The sequence below is a fragment of the Triplophysa dalaica genome, chromosome 3 (genome assembly GCF_015846415.1).
Source record: "Triplophysa dalaica isolate WHDGS20190420 chromosome 3, ASM1584641v1, whole genome shotgun sequence".
NCBI classification, from domain to species: Eukaryota; Metazoa; Chordata; class Actinopteri; order Cypriniformes; family Nemacheilidae; genus Triplophysa; species Triplophysa dalaica.
The window spans coordinates 3,763,586-3,786,429 of record NC_079544.1 but is presented as its reverse complement, the minus strand read 5'-3'; the positions used below and the strand labels follow the sequence as shown (position 1 = coordinate 3,786,429).

Sequence of the window (22,844 nt, the reverse complement as noted above, 5' to 3'; positions counted from 1 at the left end):
GTGTCTATGGCCTTAGTGCCTGTAAATGAAAGAGTTTATAGATTATTAATACAATACAAACATAAATTTTCTTTATTTATACTCACTTTTAGAACGTGACATTAACATCCATGACATCTGCTCCACAGGTATTGGACTCATTTTAACTGATACCAGAGGAAACATGAAGATGATTTTATATGGGTCTGAATTGGTTTATTTGTTAACCTTTGTTTCATGTTTTTTAAACAAATTGTTAAATATTTGAATTCAAACTTTGAATAAAAGTATTTTTGTGAACTGCCTGTGAGTGTTTTTGATGTTCAGATACATTTTACTTAACACATCAGTATTGATGCTTCAAAAAACATTTAAGTAATATTTAGGAAAAATGAAGTGAAGATTAGTGAAGTGTTTGGCCTTTGTGATATATTTACAAATATTTTCTGAGTGAAAAAAACGTTTCTAGTCTTTTGAAGTAAATGTCACTCCTTAAAACCGCTTCATTTCACAGGTGTGGCCACATCCCCTTATTTCCACAGCTGTGCTTATGAAAAGTAATAGAGCTTTGATGTGGTTTGATTAAACACAGTTTAAAGCACATTGAGTTTTTGTAAAGACTTTCAGGCTTTTTGTATCACTGGGCTCCAACTCTCAGAGCACAGTAATATAGAGCTGAATCTGACAGAGACACACGGTCTGTTATCAGTTTAGTGGATGATTGAGATGTTTCAGATTTAAACCGCTTGTCTTGTATACGCTGATCACTCCGTGATCGAGCACCTTTATACAGTATAAACTGAGGTTCTGTGTTAGGAGACTGTCTGTACCAGTAAAGCAGAACATTATTGCTGTCTGTCTCATATGTGCAGGTCAATGTCACAGATTCTCCATCATTTCTGATTATATTTGCGTCTCCTTCTGGTCCAATTCCATCAGCAAATCCACCTGAAATAAAATTAATTATATTTATTTCACACACTGGTTTTATCTTTAATCACATGTGTTTTAAATAAAACATTATTCACTCTTTTAAATATATCATATCAGTTATATTTCATTATATTTGGTTTTTTTTTTTTTTCTGATGTACTTGGTAACAATGAAATATTTACCTGAGACTGCAGTAAAAATCAGGAGAAGAGTCATCTGTGTGTCCATTTTAACAGCCAGACAAGTTCTTCTTGTACAGGAGTTTGTATTGCTGATCAATATTTGAATTATTAAGCTTTTTTACCGGACACACTGAATGTGATTTTACTGCAGATTGTCAAATTCTGGTGTTTTGTAGTACATTACTGAAGTAAGTTATATGTTGCAGATTGTTGTGTAGGTGGGTGTGGTCACTGAAGTGTTCTCTCGATGAATCAGAAGAGTTTATTAGTGCTGTATATTGTGTATATTGTGTATTCATTTTAGGATGATTATGTGACAACAAATATTAAAGCTAATGAATAAATAAAAGAGCAAATCAACTCAATTCTTAGTTTTCCCTTTCACACAATCACAACACTTTTCTCACACACTATAACACAACACAATCCACTTAAAGAGCTTCACAATGATTACATCATAACCAGATCCAGCTGCTAGTTTTCTTTTCCACAACAATTGTGTTTTAACACACTGCTGGCCAACGAAAATCTTACTTATTGATTACTTATTAATATTCAAATAGAATCAAGAGCCCACCTAAAGCAAACACAGATCACAATAATGGTAATGTGATACAATTTCAACATAAACAAATGTGGGTGCAAAGATATTAAAGGTATTAATATCAATGTAATGAACGTTGAAAAATCAAGAATTTTGTATTGAGGTTGCGTGGTGTCGGAGTGGTTATTGCAAGCTGGATAATATTTTTTGTGTTTTTTCTTTAATAGATGCAATCTATTGGGTCAAATAATTTGTTGAGCTATAGTAATGCATCATGCTCACAGTAGCCTATACTGTACGCAGGAAGGAAGTGTACGTAGAAATAGTTGCATTTTTCTGTTATATGTGAAAAGCCAACGAGAGAGGATCAAAACAATAGAAAATATATAGGTTTGAATAATAATATTTTATATGTTGAACAGTTCGATTTAACATTAAGGAAATGTTTAAAAATGCCATTATGCTGCCCCCTTCTGTTTAAACTCAGAACAACATATTCACACTATTGATTAGAATTTTACTAACATTTTGACCTCTTTTAAACCTTTTTTAACTCTTTACTTTTGTAGAATATGAAATGTTGCTTTAGTTGTATAAAGATACAATAAAACACAGTTTTATTAAGATACAACTAAATGATTTCCCTCATCATCAGTTTTGAACTTAAGCTTTCCTGTAGCTCAGTGCGAGCAATGCAAGGTTGTGGGTTTTGATCCCAGATAGCACATGCTTAAAAAACATGTATAGGACAATGCAATGTAAGTCTCTTTGGATACAGGGGCTGCTAAATGTATAAATGTAAATGTTGATCTTATTCTTGATGTTGTGATTTGATGCGATTATAATAATTTTGGAACCACTGAGTGGAGATGACTCATCTCAGATAAGTTAAACCTCTTTTTAATCATGTGAAAGAAAATGTAAAGGATAATGTTCCATTCTAATACTCAGACATTTCTGAACTGCATTCTGCAAGAAAAAAACTGCTGAGACTTCACATTTTCAACCACTTTTTATTCTAAATTCTTTTCCTGATATTCTATCATATAGGTCACACAGTCGACAAATATCTCTTCTAACAAAACTTACATGTCCACTCAAAATCTCTGAAAAATATGTGTACATTTTTTTTGCATGCCCTTTAAGAGCAATTATAGAATATCTGACTGATAATGTCATAAGTTCATACATGAAAGGGTTAACATCAAACGTTTGTGGTTGATTTTATGGTTTTACACTGACTTTATTGTTAAAATTAACTCTACCTCGATAATATGACATATACGAATCTACTATTATAAAAATACAAAACTTAAAACAATGTGTGATTTTTTCTGTAAAGCTCAGTTATTGTAAAAAATATTATTGAATTAATGAATCTGTATATTGAAGATACCAGTGAAGAGAGCGAACAGAAGCGCTGTATTTACAAGAGAGAGTCACACTGTCTCCCTCCACATCAAACTCATTATTACTGTACGGGCTGATGACATTAGCTTTAATACCTAAACACAGAGAATAATCATTAAGATCATATATATCATATATCAATTTATTGTATAAAAGCACAAATCAGCAATTTATTACCTTCTGCTGATGATAGAAATATAATTATATAAATGAACATTTTAACATTAAACAGACTTGAACAGGAGACAAACACATCAGCTGATTCACAGACTTGTGTGAGTTTGATTACTTCATCATTTCACATGACCTTTATGAAGGATATGTCAAAACTCTCTTCTATTTCTCCGTCTCCTGACAAGTGACTTTGCCACTGCGTCATTATTATAACTGGACAATATGACCAAACTGATCTAACAATTTGAATCTACTTGAGAACGCAAAATTAATGTTACAGAGGGGTGATAAATAAAACTGTTTCTACTCTCTACTCATTCACGTCCTGATAATCTCATGTTCATGATGTTTTTCTCTTTCTGTGCTCTGTCATCAGCTGTAGTTAATGATTTTAATTCATGTTTTGTTACCTCAGTTACTGATGAAGTTCACACCAGTTTCTATTAAAGTTTATACATTAATACTGTCTGGTTAGTTCAGTTTTTTATCAGTCTTTGCTTAAATTCAGTTGGTATTATATTTTGATTAAATGTATCTTCCTTGTATTCAATGGATTGTGTTACACACCCACAATTTCTGTTGTTGAGTATAGTTGTAATTGTAATGCTTGCTTTGTCTAATTTTAAATAATTTAAGTCTTGCAGCTCTTGATATTTTGTTGATGCCTCAGCACCTAGTGTAGAAACACTTTAAGGGTGAGCAGCGCCCTCTTCTGGTTATATACAGCTATTGTAATCTTTACATGCAGGTGATGTATTTTTGTTCAGTGTTGTTGTGTTCTGTGTCACTGTGGGGTTCATGGCACAGTAATACAGAGCAGAGTCTGATAGAGAAACAGAGGAGATCTCTAGATACACATGTTGATTTTCATTTATTTTTCTGAGTTTAGTAGTGAATCTGGGATCTATTTCAGATGTCCTGCTCACTTTCACTCCTTCAGAAATGAACACAAGAAATTCAGGAGCTCTTCTGGGATACTGACGGTACCACTGAAGATTTTGAGCAGAGGAATAACTGCAGGAGAACTGAACACTTGAACCTTCCACAACAACCTCTTCAGATCTGTCTGATGTGATTTCATTTCCAAAACTGACATCTGGAGAAAAAGACCAACAGTTATTTTACTATCCAATATTATAAATAAACGTATTATTCAAACATTACGCATATAAAGTTAACAAGTACATTAACATTTTTTATGTTGTTCAAAATGATATAAAAGTGCAAAACACTATTTAGAGATTAAGTAGATTAAAACTCCAAAAATGTGTTATGTATAATATTAAAGTAGACGATTTACACACAAAGACAGAAAGCAGAATAACTGAATATTTCTGATACCACTGAAGACTATTTACTAAAGATGCATTTTATTTACAAAACATTGTCGCCCTCAATAGCAAATACAGTTTCATAATGGGCATATGGCCTTAGAGTCTGTAAATGAGCGTTAAACATACATTTATGTTTTATCAATATAATTCTAAACACATTTTGTTATGATCATTTATGCTTTTATTGTTTTTATTTAAACTCATTATCATAAGGTTTTAAATTTCAATAACATATCGGATTCTGTGCAGTTTCTTACCGCCAGTTGATGACAGTAATATTATTATCCAGATCATCGTGATGTACTCTAAACAGACTTGTAGTCTTGATATAGAAGTCATCTGCTCTGAGGTTTGTGTATCAGTTGATGTTGTGTTAAGCTCCTCCTCTTCACACTGTATGAAAACACATTACAGACACACAACAGCAAAACACACATTAAAGATCACAACACATTAAACGTGATGCATGTGCATGTGAGGATTTGATTAAATTAGCGTTAATTAAATATACATATACACACTATATTGCATAATACATTTATATTGCTTCATGTTAGATAAGACAATTGTGTTTTCCAATTGTGATCCATAAAGTTTGTTTATTTGACTTTTGAGGATGTTAAGAATTGTAGTTTTACACTGTACAGTATTAAATATAATATCTGAGTCTTAACTCTGTGGTTGTCCTCAAAACTGCTGGTTTAAGTTGGACAGAAGATCATCTCATGATCACCGTGGGCTTCAGATCACAGCAGAGTCAAACACACACAGGTTTTGAATTGTCAAAGGAAAAGTTTCATTTGTGTCTTTTGTGATGAGACTGTCTGTGAACTCTTTGCTGTTCTCTTCACTATACTTGTCCTTTCTTATACAGCTTTCCTGTAGCTCAGGGGTGAGAGCATTGCCTTAACTTGTGTGTTCGATCCCAGGGGATTGCTCATACTTAGAAACAATTATACAGGATAATGCAATGTAAGCCGCTTTGGATAAATGCATCTGCCAAATGCGTAAATGTAAATATTCTCAGTATGTGTCTGGGAGAATTTTTTCCATATTGGATTTACCAGAAATCATCAGAGGTGTAGGTGCAGTTAAGAGTCAGTGTTTCTCCGACAGAAGGATCATTTCTTTAACTCTGATCATTGAAAGCACAGAACCACACAAAAAGTTTATCACTGAAAAATATTTGAAGAAAAAGCCTAAAGGAACATTACTGTTTTAGGATCAACTAGTTGTTGTCGAGTAGTAAAGATTGTTTTACCTAAGCAGAATGTAGACAAGATGTGTAAACCTCTTTCTCTGTTTGTCTTCATTACTGGACTGTTCAGTTCACCATAAGAAAGATATGAAAGATTAATAATAGAGCTAATTTATATTCACACATACTACAGTATATTCAGATGTCTGCACGATAACCAAACCCCTTTCAGCTCAACATTCTGGCACTCTCTAGTGGAAAAGATCAGGTGTTATCAGATTTAACCATTAACTGGACTTTTATTTTCTCATATCTCTGTTGCTCTGTTCACAATAATTTTGGTTGCTGTCGATGTGTATATCTGTATATATCTGTATATAAATTGTTTTTCAATTGTGCATTATGTTAATATGGATTTATTCTCTATGAATTCTCACACTTCTTGATTGATGTATTACAGATAAAGAACAGAGATAAATGTACAGTATAGTGTTGATACAGATGAACCGGTTGTTAATGTGACACATCATCATCATCGCCTGGATTCTAATTTGACTTTTTCACCAATTTTCCATGTGCAATTTTAATTGCCTAAAAACTCATGTTTGTATTAAACAGAACTACATGACAATTAACATTGCTTGACTTAACCATGAAAGTGAAGTTCCTCTCATCGTGAGAAAAGGTGATGTGAAACAAACTGAAATATTGCCTCTTTTTATTTATTTATATTTTTTACATTTTATATTATTTATGAAACCTGACAAATTGTGTTAAAAGGAAACTGTAATAAAATTCAAAAGAGGGAAGGAAGGAGAATGGGAACCCGCAAAGTTTTAACCATTTAATAAAACAACATCAAAGTAAAAAACAGACGACTGCCGGCGCATAACACAAACCACAACTAAAAGTCAGGCCTGGTCCTCTCTCATTGACGGTCACTCGGTGCGCGTACAGCTGACGCTCATTATCACTCACTCACCGGCCTCGACTCACAGTCTCGTCCCGCCTACTTCACCACAGAAACGTTTAACTAAAATTTACACAATCTGTAATCAATGTATTCCCTAAATATAATTATTTTAGTAATATACCTTCAGTTAGCTGATGACAGCAGAATCATGATATAGATCAACATGTTTACTTAAAGATCTGTCTGGAAACACAGATCAGCTGCTTCACAGGCGTTTCACTCTAAAAAATAATTCATGGTTTCTGTTTGCACCACTTTATTTAATGTATTATTAAAGTCAAAAATACATGTTTTTGGTTTTATTAAAAGTTTCATGATGAGTTGTAGTGACTTAATAATGTTGATAAGTACTTTAACTTAATATTGTGTGTAATTTAAACCTACAAATCTGTGTTTACAACAATATTTTAGTTGCAGGACCTCAAAGTATAGGCTATAACTTCCTTTTTTAACACCATTTGAATTCCAGATTTCAAGATTCCTCCCAGACCATGTAACACGTAAACAAGTTCAAACTCCATGTGTCAGGCGTATGAAAAGCAGAAAAATATTTTTTTTTCAACACGTTTAGTCACTTAATCTATACAGTAGAGATTTCATGACTGATGTATTAAAGTATTGAACTGTGCCGTACATTTTATTTGTGAGTTATTATTACACAATATTTCTTTAGAGTGTAATGTTTTTCTCAGTTGTGTTTGTTTCTTGACAGTTGCAGATTCTTCACATGTGATTGGAGCTTTATTTTTCTAACCCTGAGGTGACAAAAATTCATATTGTTTATTAATAATGTTTCGAAATTTAGATCCTTAGACATTTCACAAAACATTTTTTGAACTTGTAAATGAAGTATGAGTATGTTTTACAAAAAAAACTTTCTACTTTAAAATGTCACGTTTAATTAAATATGTTACTTGAGGTTCCTTTTTAATTATTTGTGCTCTAATACATAATTCAATTTAAATGAAAATGTCAAGTAATATTTACTTTGTGTTTTTTCATTAAAATAATCAATGTATAAAACTGACGTACGCTAATACCACACAGCCATGAAATAGCTCCCCTACGACAACATTCTTCCCAAGTCTTGCCCTCGCCCTTGTTGGGTATCCCACCAGGGATTGTTCCCTCGGCCTCATCATGGCCTGCCCCTACCAAGCCCCCAGATAACCCTGCCCGGTATCCCTTCTCTGGTCCTCGGACTGTCCCCACCCACCTAAAGACTCTTTCCCCACCCAGCTCTCTCTCAGTGAACTTTGTGGTTCCCCTCCCTTGTTTATTGCTTCATCCCAATCCTGTTATTATGTATTCTCGTTTGCTTGTGTTGCCTTGTCTTCATTTTGCTTTGTTGCCCTGCCAGCCGTGTGTTTTGATTGCCTTGTCGAATTCCTTACCTTGGAGTTATTGCCTTGTCTTGATACCTTGTATATTTCCTAGTCCTGTCAAAGTCGTGTGAGTTTTTAAGTAAAATTTGACCCTCATTGTGGGGTTTTGTTTGGAATTAATCAAGTTTTTTTTCTTCATGAACCGCTGCCTGCACTTGGGTTCTCTTTCCTGCACAATCCCGAACACCATGACATCTGCTCAGGTATTGGACTCACAATTTAACTCATGCCAGAAGAAACGTGAATCTGGTTTAATATGGGTCTGAGCTGGTTTATTTGTTTTATTCGTGTTTCTTAAATAAATGGTTAAATATTTGAATACAAACAATGTATAAAAGTATTTTTGTGAACTGCCCGTGAATGTTTTTATTTGTTTATAATTGTAAATTTTACTTAACACATCAGTATAACCTTTTTCAAGTACATTTTTTTAAATGATTAAATATTTAAAACAATCTCACACACCTTCTACGTAAAACCACTAAATTTTACAGGTGTGGCCACATCCCCCTATTTTCACAGCTGTGGTTATGAAAAGTAACAGAGCTTTGATGTGGTTTTATTAAACACAGTTTAAAGCACATTGAGTTTTTGTAAAGACTCTCAGGCTTTTTGTATCACTGGGCTCCAACTCTCAGAGCACAGTAATATAGAGCTGAATCTGACAGAGACACACGGTCTGTTATCAGTTTAGTGGATGATTGAGATGTTTCAGATTTAAACCGCTATTCTTGTATACGCTGATCACTCCGTGATCGAGCACCTTTATACAGTATAAACTGAGGTTCTGTGTTAGGAAACTGTCTGTACCAGTAAAGCCAAACATTATTGCTGACTGTTTCATATGTGCAGGTCAATGTCACAGAATCTCCATCATTTCTGATTATATTTGCGTCTCCTTCTGGTCCAATTCCATCAGCAAATCCACCTGAAATAAAATTAATTATATTTATTTCACATACTGGTTTTATCTTTAATCACATTTGTTTTAAATAAAACATTATTCACTCTTTAAATATATCATATCAGTTTTATTACATTATATTTGGTCGTTGTTTTTTTTTCTGGTATACTTGGTAACAATGAAATATTTACCTGAGACTGCAGTAAAAATCAGGAGAAGAGTCATCTGTGTGTCCATTTTAACAGCCAGACAAGTTCTTCTTGTACAGGAGTTTGTATTGCTGATCGATTATTGAAGTATTACGTACTGATACCTTACAAACTGAATGTGGTTTTACTGCAGATTGTCAAATGTGAAATTCTGGTGGTTTGTGGTATTTTACTGAAGTAAGTGAAGAGATGTTGCAGATTGTTGTGTAGGTGGGTGTGGTCACTGAAGTGTTCTCTCAATTAATCAGAAGTTTTTAGTAGTGCCGTATATTGTGTATTGATTTATGTATCATGATGTTACAACAAATATTGAAATAAAGCTATTACAGTTTTTAATGAGTAAATAAAAGGGGAACAACAAGTCAATCCTCTGTTTTTCCTTTCACACAGTCACAACACTGCTCTCACACACTGATAACACAACACAATCAAGAACTTCACAATTTTATCATAACCTGATGTACTGCAAGTTTTCTTTTACATTGACATTTATGCATTTCGCAGACGCTTTTATCCAAAGCGACTTACATTGCATCCTAAACAAGGTATTTGCAATCCCATGGGATCAAAACCACAACCATGCATTGTTAACGCAATGTTCTTTCTACTGAGCTATAGGAAAGATTTTCTCCAAATAAAGCAAACGATAATCAAAATAGTTGTGCTTTCATGAAATTTTTAAAAAACTAACGTGAGCAAAAGTGATATTCATTCAATGCAATAAAGATTGACAAATCCAGATTTTTTAACATCGTGGTCGCTTGCTGTCGGGGTGGTTATTGCTAGCTGGATATATTTTTTTCTTTAATCATTGCAACCTGTCTGGTCAAAGAATCTGTAGAGAGATAGAAATATGTGTACAATGTGAACAATAGTAAGAAAAATAGTGAAGAAATAGTTGCATGTTTCTGTTTGTGCTATGTGAGAAAAGCCAACAAGAGAGAGGATAAAACAATAAAATATATTTAATACAGGTCTGATTAAAAAAAATATTTATATATTTTCAGTTGAACAAAGGGGGATTTAACATTAAGAAAATGTTTAACAATGTAATTATGCTGCCACCTTCTGTTTAAACTCAGAACAACATATTCACCCTATTGATTAGATAAAATATTGCTTTGATTGTATATATACAATAAGACACGGTTTTTGTACAGTGTTGAGTGTGTTTCTTTCACTCTGGACTCCACAGCACAGTAATACACAGCAGAATGTGTGACTGCAGCAGATCAAATCTTCAGATCCACACTGCTCTCGTCTTTTTTGTGATTGATAGAGATTCCAGGAACTGGAGGAACAGCTGTAGTCACTGATCCATAAGAGTCCAGTATGAGGAACTGTATTGATGAATCTGTATATTGACGATACCAGTGAAGAGAGCGAACAGAAGCGCTGTATTTACAAGAGAGAGTCACACTGTCTCCCTCCACAGCAAACTCATTATTACTGTACGGGCTGATGACATTAGCTTTAATACCTAAACACAGAGAATAATCATTAAGATCATATATATCATATATCAACTTATTGTATAAAACCACAAATCAGCAATTTATTACCTTCTGCTGATGATAGAAATATAATTATATAGATGAACATTTTGACACAATAAACAGACTTGAACAGGAGACAAACACATCAGCTGATTCACAGACTTTTGTGAGTTTGATCATCTGTATCATGAAGTTGTGTCTGTAATAAACTCCTCCCTCTTAAAGTTCTCACAAATAACATTTAACATCTTGTGAATTACACATATTTATCAATCACAGTGATCACGGGTGGAAAGATGAACATTTCTGTACATACACGACGTATATGATTGTGCAAATGAGATGTCAGATAATACATTTCTATATGAAGATGATGAGAGTGTTTGATGTTTTTGTATGAGTGTTGATGTGTTTTTGTCACTGTGGGCTGCAGAGCGCAGTAATACACAGCAGAGTCACTCACATCTAAATCCTGAATGATCAGAGGAACTGATCTTGTGTCCAATCTTGCATCAAATCTGTCTTTAAACTCAGAACTGTTGCTTGATCCATATTTGTATCTCATCAGTATATATTCAGGGTGTTTGTTTGAGCGCTGAATGTACCAGTAAAGATATGGAGCATCTTGAAGTGATTCATATTCACACTTCAGAGTAATCTGCTCTCTCTCAATGACAGTTCTTTCCTCCTTCGGTTGATTGACAGCGTCTTTACCAAAAGATCCTGTAATACAGAAGATCGCAGTCACACAAACTGAGATTTATAGACAAATCATTAAAACTTACTGCAAAAAAACTTTTTGATTGCTTACCATAGAAATGAAATGTAGAAATGACTAAAATTAAAAACCTGTAAGTCATCTTTGATCAGTAAATGGTAAGACTGTCGTGTAAATGCTCAGCTGTGGGAGAACCTTTGTTTGCTGTCTGTCATGTGGACTGATTCCATGATAATGTTCAACAACAGATGAGTTTGTTAAACAGGAGTCACAGTCTCTGTTATGTGTTTTCATGTGTGTATATATTGCCATCTACAGGTTAAGAGTGATTTATAGTTGAAGAATTTATAGTTGATGTTATACAAATCACAATAACTCAAGCAACAAAGGCACCAGAGCTAAAAATTTAAAACAATATTTTTTAAAGACATTAATTCACTGATTATGTTTAAGTAATTTAAAGTTCAATAAAATTGAGACATTGCTGACTTTTATATGAGAGGAAAGAGGACATGTTGGGGGAGTGGCAATAATAATTGATGTTGTGTTATAGATCATAGTTGTGGTGTGTCTTCCTCAATGGTGACAGTTTATGTTTCAGTCCATGTGGAGATCAAACCCCAGTCTGCAGGTGTTCATTTGGTTCTCAGAATTATGGATAAATTTTAACCGTAGACAGGGATGGGCAGTATTTCTTAAACATATATTAAAAATATGTATATTTGAAAGACACACAACATTTAAACACAGGGCCTGTTTGTGGTTTAACACCTAATATTTGTGTTGAAAGTAATTCATTTGGTTGTATTTCCTTGAGTTGGGGTCAATTGAACATCCGTGTTTGTTAAAACACATCTGTTGTGGCAAAGAGAAGTAAGATCAAGTAGGAAAAGGGAAGGATGATGTTTTCATCACTATGAAGTATTGATACTGTGTCTGACTTCCTGTATGAACTATCGCTTATTGCTCCTAAACTCTTTGTAAGTCGCTTTGGATAAAAGCGTCTGCTAAATGTCTAAATGTAAATGTAAATGACTTCTGTTCGGATGTTCGGACGTCTGACATATGCAGTATTGATGATGTTACTCTCTTCTTCTCTTGGTCCAATTTAATCAGCCAATCCAACTGAAAATAAATAAATAATATCAAAACATATTATGATTTAAGTCGTTGTAATAAATCACTTGTGATGGATGTACCTGTAAATGTGAAGAGTATGATGAATATCATCTGTTTGTTCTTCATGTTGTTCATCTTTAAATATCATAGTGTTAGTCTAAAGGCCTAAGCCACTAAATGAATGTGTAAGAGCAGCTTAGTGACTGTTTCTGAGTGATGTTTTGTAGATTGTTGTGTGTGAGTGGTTACTGTATGTCAAACACAAGAGGGTGGATCTTGTAACGTTTGTGGTTCTGAAATGATTTCTTTATTGACACAATAAAAGCTTCACAAATAAATTATGCTTCAATATTTCTGTCAGGTTTTTATTTCATTTCTGACTCTTCTTCAGTTTTTGCTATTGTTTCCTCCAAGTTTGATGTTATTATCCTTTTCTGTTTCTGCTGTGATTCTGCCTCATCATGTCATGTCTTTCTTGGTCTTGGGGCAGAATCATAGCAGGACCCCTTGTTTCATGTGGAGAGAGGCTTTTGGAGCTATAGGCCTTCAACACTCTCTCTCCAGGTCACGTCTCTGTTCACGCCCTTTCGTCTCGTCACTAATTATTAATTTGTTAATCCCCTACAGCTGTATACAAGCTAGCTGTTGATTTTGACCCCATTAAAAAGTCCTCATGTTTCATTGTCCTATATTCGGTCATTATCTGGGGTTACACATCCGTGTCTCTGTGGAACATATCGCCCCCTAACGGAGTCAGTCTAGTATTAGTTTATTGTAGTATTGTCAAGTGTTGTATTTAGTCTTTGTAAGTCCAGTATTAGCTAGTCCAGTTCCCGTATGCCTGTTCTTTTTATTGTTATCGTGTCTTGTTCTACCCCCTCCTATGTTTTTGTTGAATAATAAAACCTTTTGTTAAAAAGACTTTAATAATAAATCAACGAACAAAACAAAAACCCACAATGGGGAAAACAAGACACGATAAACGGGAAACACAGGAACATAGATGATTACACACTGATTACACTAAACTAACAAAGACTAAATACAACACTTGTCAGGACTACAATAAACAAACACTAAACTAGACTTACTTTGACATGGGAAATATCCTCCACAGAGAAACATGCACAGATGTATAAACACAGGTAAATACGCGATTGAAAACTCACTCAGCTTGATAACAAACAATGACTGAGCACAGGACAATAGAACATGAGGACTATTTAAAGAAGAGGCTAACAAATGATAATGACAATTCAAACACTCAAGGGAAGTTAATGAGGAAATGAGAGGGCGGAGACAGAGACGCGACCGGAGAGAGAGTATGGCGATCCATAAGATCCAAAATGTCTCTCTCCACATGAAACAACGAATCTTGCCATGGTTCCAAGAGAGACACGACATGATGAGGCAGAATCACGACAAATTGAGTCTCAAAATACACACAGACACAAATCAAATGCGATTCATACGCGAGTGACAAATTTAACATTCACATTCTATGATAAAATTTTAGATTTCAACACGTGAAACTGGCTACACAACAGTACATCATGTTTTACACATCAAAAATAATGAAATATAACATCTACATAGTGTAAGATATGCACATGGTTTTCATTCGATATCCGCAGTGATCTAGTATTTCTGAATGTGTATCAAAAACCTTTGTTTTTAATGAGTATAACATTCAAGACTTCATTTTCTTGAAATATATGATCACAATTGTATCAAACATTTTATCAGCAGTATGTTCATAAACAACAGTGGCTTTAAGAGATCAATGTTTTCCTCTCATGTCAGTACTGTTAGTTTATCAAAGCTATTCTTACTGTCAGTCTTAATATGTCTACACACAAGAGTTTAACAGTGGATTTATACAACATTTTCAGAGCAAAACAATGTTTTTTGTATAATATTGTGTAGTTTTTCCTCTTGATTCCTCTTGGTTATTTTCTGTTGTAGGCTACTTTTTAGTTGTAATGAAGATATTATTTTGGGAAGTATGTAGTTTTCTTTTTCCATTAGCCCATCATGAAGCAAATTTCTAACTTGCTACAAGATGGTGTTTATTCCACAAACCTTTGTGTTTTTTTCTGCAGTTTGCCACAATTTGATATCTGTTGTTCAACGTAAAATTGTGTGTTTGAGTTTTTGTAAAGACTCTCAGGCTTTTTGTATCACTGGGTTCCAACTCTCAGAGCACAGTAATATAGAGCTGAATCTGACAGAGTCACAGTGTTAATAATGAGTTCAGTGGACGTGTATGATGTAGTCGACTGAATCCGAGGATCAGAAGGAGTACCAGTATCAGTCCATGATCGAGCTTCTTTCCAGATTAAATACTGAAGTTCTGTGTTTGGATATTGTCTGTACCAGTAAAGACTAACATAACTGCTGCTGGTGTCATATGAACAGCTGAAGGTCACAGTCTCCTGTTCATTCTTTATGATTATTGATTCTTTATTTGGACCGATCTGATCTGCAGTCATCACACCTAAAACAAACAAATAAACAAGAATATTGCATCAGAATGTGACTTTTCAGAATTAGAAGGTTCTACATTTTTAACCAGTGCAAACAGATAAATTTAAATTAAAAAAGCCAAAGCATCTATTTAAAGGTTTTGTAAAATGCTTTCAATGTTGACTCTTATCTTAAAGAAAAGAACAGATTCTGTGTTAGTGTCGGTACCAAGAGTGTTAAGACCAGTTCAGTGTGTGTTTTAGGAATTCATTCACTCTTTGTTGGTGCACTGTACTGTAACTTCATGTCCTTCATTTGAAGGAATTCCTCCTTGAGTCTGTTCAACACTGTCCTTTCCTTCACATTCTGAAAAACCATGAATCATTTGCATAGGCTATATTAAAGATTAAAAACAGATATAGAGTCAATAATAAAAACAATATTCTTACCTGAATAATGTGCTGTGAAGATAAGAGTAATAATCACTAGTTTTGACATCTTCACTTACACTTCACTGATACACTTTAATGTTTTCTCTCTTTGTGTTTTCAGATTCTGAGATCCCACAGACGTATATAAACATCCGTATAATGAGGCCTCCTTGTGGTGAAAATGTTGAAGCACTTATTGTGGAGCAAGAACAATTTACATTGTTTTATTTATATCTACATGGCCAGTGTTCATCTTGGTTTAAGGTAAAGGTAAAATTCAGTCGTCATTTTATAACATGTGAGTTGTTTCAAATCTGTATACATTTTTTGGTTCTACAGAATGGCATTTTTGATCCTGCTGGCCCGGATCCTGGCAGGTGCAGAAGGGTGGGCTTGCAGATATCCTGGGTGGCCATATACTATAACAGCACATAGCTGCAGAAAGGAATTAAGAGACCATTTAAAAATAAAAATGTTTTAGTAAAATTATCGATTTTGTTTTGTTTCTGTGAACTGCTAACAACATTTCTCTCAAATTTCATAATTTATTTGCATTTATTTACAGAAAATTAACTGGAGAAAACAGGTTAAAATAGTGCCAATCCGCTTTTTTTAACTGAAACATCACAACAAAAAAGAAAGTTAATATTGTTAATATTATGTTGTTAATACATATGTTGTAGAAAAAGTAAAAATAATGTTTCATGAAGTTTCATGATGTTTTAAAAAGAGCTCATGATCATGCTGAGTGTGCCTAAAATTCCTAAAGTTCCTAAATTCCTGTGCCTAAAGTATTTTTCTTCCACCTGTATCATGCTTCTCTCTAACAAACTAAAGATGCTCTGTGAGTGAAGACTGACGTTGCTTACAGCCAACAGAAAATACAGCATTTTTGTGTAATTTTATAATTCTCATTGCTTAGAACCGGCCTTGGCTTCAGCCTTGATTAAACACACCTTAAGAAGGCATTCACTCTGACAGCAAGAAATCATTGATCCATCAATGTTAAAAATGTTGATTTGACAATGTTCATGGCATTGAATATCACTTTTGCACCTGCAGTTAATTAAAAAAATGTTGAACTTTAAATCAATGTCCCCACATCCTTTAAAAAGCTCCACATCATGACCATATCGGAACATTCTGGGAATGTATTTGACATCAGCAGGGACGCTCTGAGAACGTTCTCCAAAAAAAAAACATTTCTTAGGAGGCAGTCATAAACTTTATTCAGGATTATGTCACCACCTGTCGATTTGGCATGCTATTGATTTTGCATTTTCGTATAGACAGAGATTTGTTTTTAACTGTGCTTGTGTGTACGCGAGTGTTTTTCAAGCAGGAGAAATACCTGTATACTGAAACATTTATATTTAGACATTTGGCAGACGCTTTTATCCAAAGCAACTTACATTACTTTATCCTATACATTTTACATAGGTATTAGCAATCCCCTGGGATCAAACCCACAACCTTGCGTCCTTAACGCAATGCTCTTACCACTGACCTGTTGGACTAAGAGATGAGTCTTTGTATTGGCAGATATGGACGGAGAGCAGACTTCACTTCTGAGAGATGAATTAATATGAGATGATATAACTTGGATAAAAAAACAAGCGTATAGACCAGGAAACGTTTACAAGCAGGACCTCAAAGGACATCTCATAAAAGTGTTTTAGAAGTATGCACGCGCGTGCATGCACACACACACACACACACACACTCACACACACCATTTCAGTGTATTACATAGAACAGCTTTCACAGCCGATGTTAAAGTCATGGAAGCTGTTATTTGACCGTTGGTTATCTAAGAATGTGTTTAGCTGAATTCTTATTACCAGCTGTAGGACTGTGATGAACAGCAGCATAACACACTAACTAAAGATTGAAAATTGGCATCACGGGGAATGGTCGCTTTAAAGCATTGTGCAGCTCGCAAAAATATTTTTTATATTTACAGAAAGTGAACTCTCAACAAGCCTGTTCAGTTGATACTCGTCTGTCTGTCGCCCTCTGCTGGTTTTATACTGTTAACAGATGTCAGTGTGTCTAGAGTTTATTAGTTTTATAGTTTTATAACAGACAAATAAGATGAGTAATTCAATTACAAACATTTACACATATTCATCTATGTACATGTAATAGGGGTTTAAAAGATGACACATGATGTTATTATATGTGTTTTTGTATGAGTGTTGATGTGTTTTAGTGACTGTGGGCCTCAGAGCGCAGTAATACACAGCAGAGTCACTCACATGAACATCATGAATTGTCAGAGGAATTGATCTTGAAGATGTGCTGAGTTCTGCCTTAAATCTTGCATTAAACTTTTCGTTTTCACCACCAAAGGAACCGACTCTGTTCAGTATATATTCAGGGAATCCATTTACTGTTTGCTGGTACCAGAAGAGAGTCGGAGATCCAGAAGATTCATATGTACAGTTTATTGATACAGTTTCACCTTCAGAAGCAGTTTGAACTCTTGTATTCTGCTCAACACTGTCCTGTGATTTGATTCCTGTAGAGTTTCATGATAAACTAAATTAGTAAAAATAATTAAAAGACATTGATTGAAATAATCTTGTTGATCTTTTAAACAGAAAAAAAATCTACTTACCCATGAAATATATGAAAAGAATGAGAGTTTGTTTAATCCAGTGTGTGGGCATGTTTCCTGGTGAAGACATTAAAAACATTATTTATTCTCTACATAAATTCAGACACATTTCCAGCATCTACTTTAGTCTGTGACCGAGTCACTGAAAGTGTCAGACTTGACATCTCATGACTCCACCCTCTGAATACAGCAGAATACAGAATACTCTGTTTACCATCTATTTACTTCTATAGTGGATCTTAAAATAATCATATTCCTCTTTAATTCTGTTTCACATCATCACACTGAGATTTCAAAAAGTAAAACAAGTTAAAGTAAAACATGATGTAAGACAAAACAATAGAGCTAGTTTTCTAATAAAATTGTGTCTGTTATTGTTCATCATGACAATATTTAGAGTTTATCATGTTAATCTTCTTGAACCTCTTCACACTTCCTTTATTAATAATATGTTTATTAGATTATTTGCTGTTGTCTGTGTCTGACTTCTGTTTGGATGTCTTACATATACAGTATGTATCAACCTCACAGCTTGAGTATATTTTTGTGAGATCATGTGAAAGGTTTGATTCATGATCAGTTTGATAACACAGCAACCATGTGGCGATAATGTGCTTGTACACGGTTACATGTGTTATTTATTAACTTTAATGTATATTACGCTTTAAAGCCTATCTTAGTCTTCCTTTCAGTAACGTTGTGCTGTATATAACAACAATAATAATAAACTGTATTGATCTGTCTATTTAAAAGATTAATATCATGTATCTCTCTCTCTGTATCTTTCTGAATCTCTCTCTCTCTCTCTCTCTCTCTCTGGGGTTTTTGTCGGGGTGTGAATGGTTTTCTGTCACTGTGGGCCTCATGGCACAGTAATACAGAGCAGAGTCTGATAGAGCAGCAGAGGAGATCTCCAGATGAACATGTTTCTGCTCCTGTTTAGTGAGTTTCACAGACATTCTTGGATCTACTTCAGACGTTTTGTCATTAGTTGTGCCATCAAGAATAAGTACAAGAAATTCAGGAGCTGATCCGGGATACTGACGGTACCAGTACAGATAATCTGCAGAGGAATAACTGCAAGATAATGTGACATGTGAATCCTCCTCAGCAGAAATGTTTTCCTCATCTGCTGTGATGTCTGATCCAGAAACAGCATCTGAAAAATAAGAGGTACAATTACAATACAGAATCTTTCCCTATGAAAACACACATTCTAATAAAATATATAAATTCACTGTAAGTCGCGTTTGATAAAAGCGTTTACGTGTAAAAATACATACATACATGCTGAAGCACAGAAGAGAATCAGTGTATAAACATCCATTACACATGCAGCACTGAATTCAAGAGAGGACACAGAATAGTTTCATCTCAGTGTGAAATGAGCAGATCAATAAATCTACTGTATGAAGCTCCTCCTCTTCAGACCACATCATGATTCTCATTTATATTTCACATTCACTCTCTTCTGGGCATTATCATGTGTAACAAATTATTTTTTATTAGATAAAATGTATCTTATACTCAGTGTAGTCCATGTCCATTATTATTCTACAACGTTTGTTGGGGCTTCTTAAAAAAAACACAATTTCTTATTTTCATACATAATGTCGTTTTAGACATTTGATTTATGATATTCTTCAATAAATCATCCTGTCATCCATTCTGTCCTGTCTATCCTGATCAGCCTGTAGAAGGTAAATCATTTTTCCCTTTCACACGTGTGTCAGGTTTATGTGAACTGTAGTTGTGTTTTGTGTCACTGTGGGCTCCAGGGCACAGAAATAAAGAGCAGAGTCTGATAGTGCAGCAGAGGAGATCTCCAGATGAACATGTTTATCATTTCCTTTAGTAAGTTTAGCAGTGAATCTTGGATCTACATCAGATGTCTTGTCTTCTTTCTGACCATCTATGATGTTTACGAGGAACTGAGGAGCTGATCTTGGATACTGACGGTACCAGAATAAAGTGAATGCAGATGAATAACTGCAGGATAATAAAACACTTGAACCCTCAACAGCAAACTCCTCAGTTTTGTTTATTTTCATTTCAGTTCCATGTGTGACACCTGCAAAAGTAGATCTGATATAAATCTGTGAAGAGTTTGTGTTTAGAATCAATCATAAATGTGGTCAGTGATTATATATTATTTAAAAACCATAAAGTATATAGACTATAACAGTTTACGGGTCACATGATCTCCAAATTCTGGCATCATGTTTACAAGTATTGAAAAACAGAATAAAATACTTACATGTAAAGGCAAAGAGCAGAATTACAGAATGGAGAAACATGTTTATTCAGTAAGACAGCTTGAATGATTTCTGTAACCGACTGTGAATGGATTTCACAAGATGACATCATAGATGAGATTTGAGCTCCTCCTCTTTCAGATCAATAGTAGCTCACATTTTAAAATCTGCTTAGACAAGCAAAGTGCATTTGAATGCAAAGTTTTACTTACAACCAATGTTATAAAAAAGAAATTAAAGCCAAGTACAACAATAAATTATAGTGTTTGATGTTGCTGGAATTATTTTAGCCTGAATATTTTATATGACACTGATGTCAAACATTTTATTAGAGCTGTAGTCTTGTTTTTATCAGTAGATCTCAACCTTTTTACAATCTCAAACTATCCACAACAATATTATAAGACCATTCTCACTCTGTCATGTATGTTTTCTTATGTTGTGTTTCTGTGTTGAGTTTTATTCCTATTGTGTTTTTTTCTCTTTCTCTGCTCTGTCATCAGCTGTAGTTAATGATTTTAATTCATGTTTTGTTACCTCAGTTACTGATGAAGTTCACACCCGTTTTCTGTTTAAGTTTCTGTATTTACACTGTCTGATCAGTTTAGTTTTTTATCAGTCTTTGTTTAAATTCAGTTGGAATTATGTTTTTATTAAATGTATCTTCCTTGTATTCAATGGATTGTGTTACACACCCACAATGTCTGTTGTTGAGTTTAGTTGTAAAATTGTAATGCTTGCTTTGTCTTATTTTAAATAATATAAGTCTTGCAGCTCTTGATATTTCGTTGATAACTCAGAACCTGCTTTAGAAACCCTTTAAGGGTGAGCAGCGCCCTCTTCTGGTTATATACAGCTATTGCAATCTTTATATACAGGTGATGTATTTTTGTTCAGTGTTGTTGTGTTTTGTGTCACTGTGGGCCTCATGGCACAGTAATACAGAGCAGAGTCTGATAGAGAAACAGAGGAGATCTCCAGATACACATGTTGATTTTCATTTATTTTTCTGAGTTTAGTAGTGAATCTGGGATCTATTTCAGATGTCCTGCTCACTTTCACTCCTTCAGTAATGAACACAAGAAATTCAGGAGCTCTTCTGGGATACTGACGGTACCATTGAAGATAATCTGCAGAGGAATAACTGCAAGACAATGTGACATGTGAATCCTCTTTAGCAGAAATATCTTCTTCATCTGCTGTGATGTCTGATCCAGAAACAGCATCTGAAACACAAGAGGTACAATTACAATACAGAATCTTTAACAGAACACACACACTGATAAAATATATAAATGCACTGTAAGTCGCTTTTGATAAAAGCATTTAATATACATACATGCTGAAGCACAGAAGAGAATAAGTGTATAAACATCCATTACACATGCAGCACTGAATTCAAGAGAGGACACAGAATAGTTTCATCTCAGTGTGAAATGAGCAGATCAATAAATCTAATGTATGAAGCTCCTCCTCTTCAGACCACATCATGATTCTCATTTATATTTCACATTCACTCTCTTCTGGGCATTTTTAATATGTGTTTCAAATGATTTTATTAATCAGAAAAATCAGAAAGTCCAGGTTTAAAATGTATCTTATACTCAGTGTAGTACATGTCCATTATTATTTTACAACGTTTGTTGTGGCTTCTTAAAAAAACACAATTTCTTATTTTAATAATGTTATTTTAGATATTTGAGTTATGATATTCTACAATAATTCATCAGCCTGTCATCCATTCTGTCCTGTCTATCCTGATCAGCCTGTAGAAGGTAAATCATTTTTCCCTTTCACACGTGTGTCAGGTTTATGTGAACTGTAGTTGTGTTTTGTGTCACTGTGGGCTCCAGGGCACAGAAATAAAGAGCAGAGTCTGATAGAGCAGCAGAGGAGATCTCCAGATGAACATGTTTATCATTTCCTTTAGTAAGTTTAGCAGTGAATCTTGGATCTACATCAGATGTCTTGTCTTCTTTCTGACCATCTATGATGTTTAAGAGGAACTGAGGAGCTGATCTTGGATACTGACGGTACCAGAATAAAGTGACAGCAGATGAATAACTGCAGGATAATAAAACACTTGAACCCTCAACAGCAAACTCCTCAGTTTTGTTTATTTTCATTTCAGTTCCATGTGTGACACCTGCAAAAGTAGATCTGATTTAAATCTGTGAAGAGTTTGTGTTTAGAATCAATCATAAATGTGGTCAGTGATTATACGTTATTTAAAAACCATAAAGTATATAGACTATAACAGTTTATGGATCACATGATCTCCAAATTCTGGCAACATATTTACAAGTATTGAAGGAAAGAATAAAATACTTACATGTAAAGGCAAAGAGCAGAATTACAGAATGAAGAAACATTGTGTTTATTCAGTAAGACAGCTTGAATGATTTCTGTAACCGACTGTGAATGGATTTCACAATATGACATCATAGATGAGATTTGAGCTCCTCCTCTTTCAGATCAATAGTAGCTCACATTTTTAAATCTGCTTAGACAAGC

General features: G+C 34.2%; 2 gene segments (V, D, J or C); both read right to left on the bottom strand.

Annotated features, from left to right (window-relative positions):
- Positions 1 to 616: 616 nt before the first annotated feature.
- Positions 617 to 1,208, bottom strand: LOC130416019 (T cell receptor alpha variable 18-like). The segment is given in 2 exon segments: positions 617 to 927; positions 1,095 to 1,208. Coding segments are annotated over 2 exon segments (357 nt in total).
- Positions 1,209 to 18,240: 17,032 nt separating this feature from the next.
- Positions 18,241 to 19,478, bottom strand: LOC130416014 (T cell receptor alpha variable 18-like). The segment is given in 3 exon segments: positions 18,241 to 18,255; positions 18,930 to 19,234; positions 19,363 to 19,478. Coding segments are annotated over 3 exon segments (360 nt in total).
- Positions 19,479 to 22,844: the final 3,366 nt, after the last annotated feature.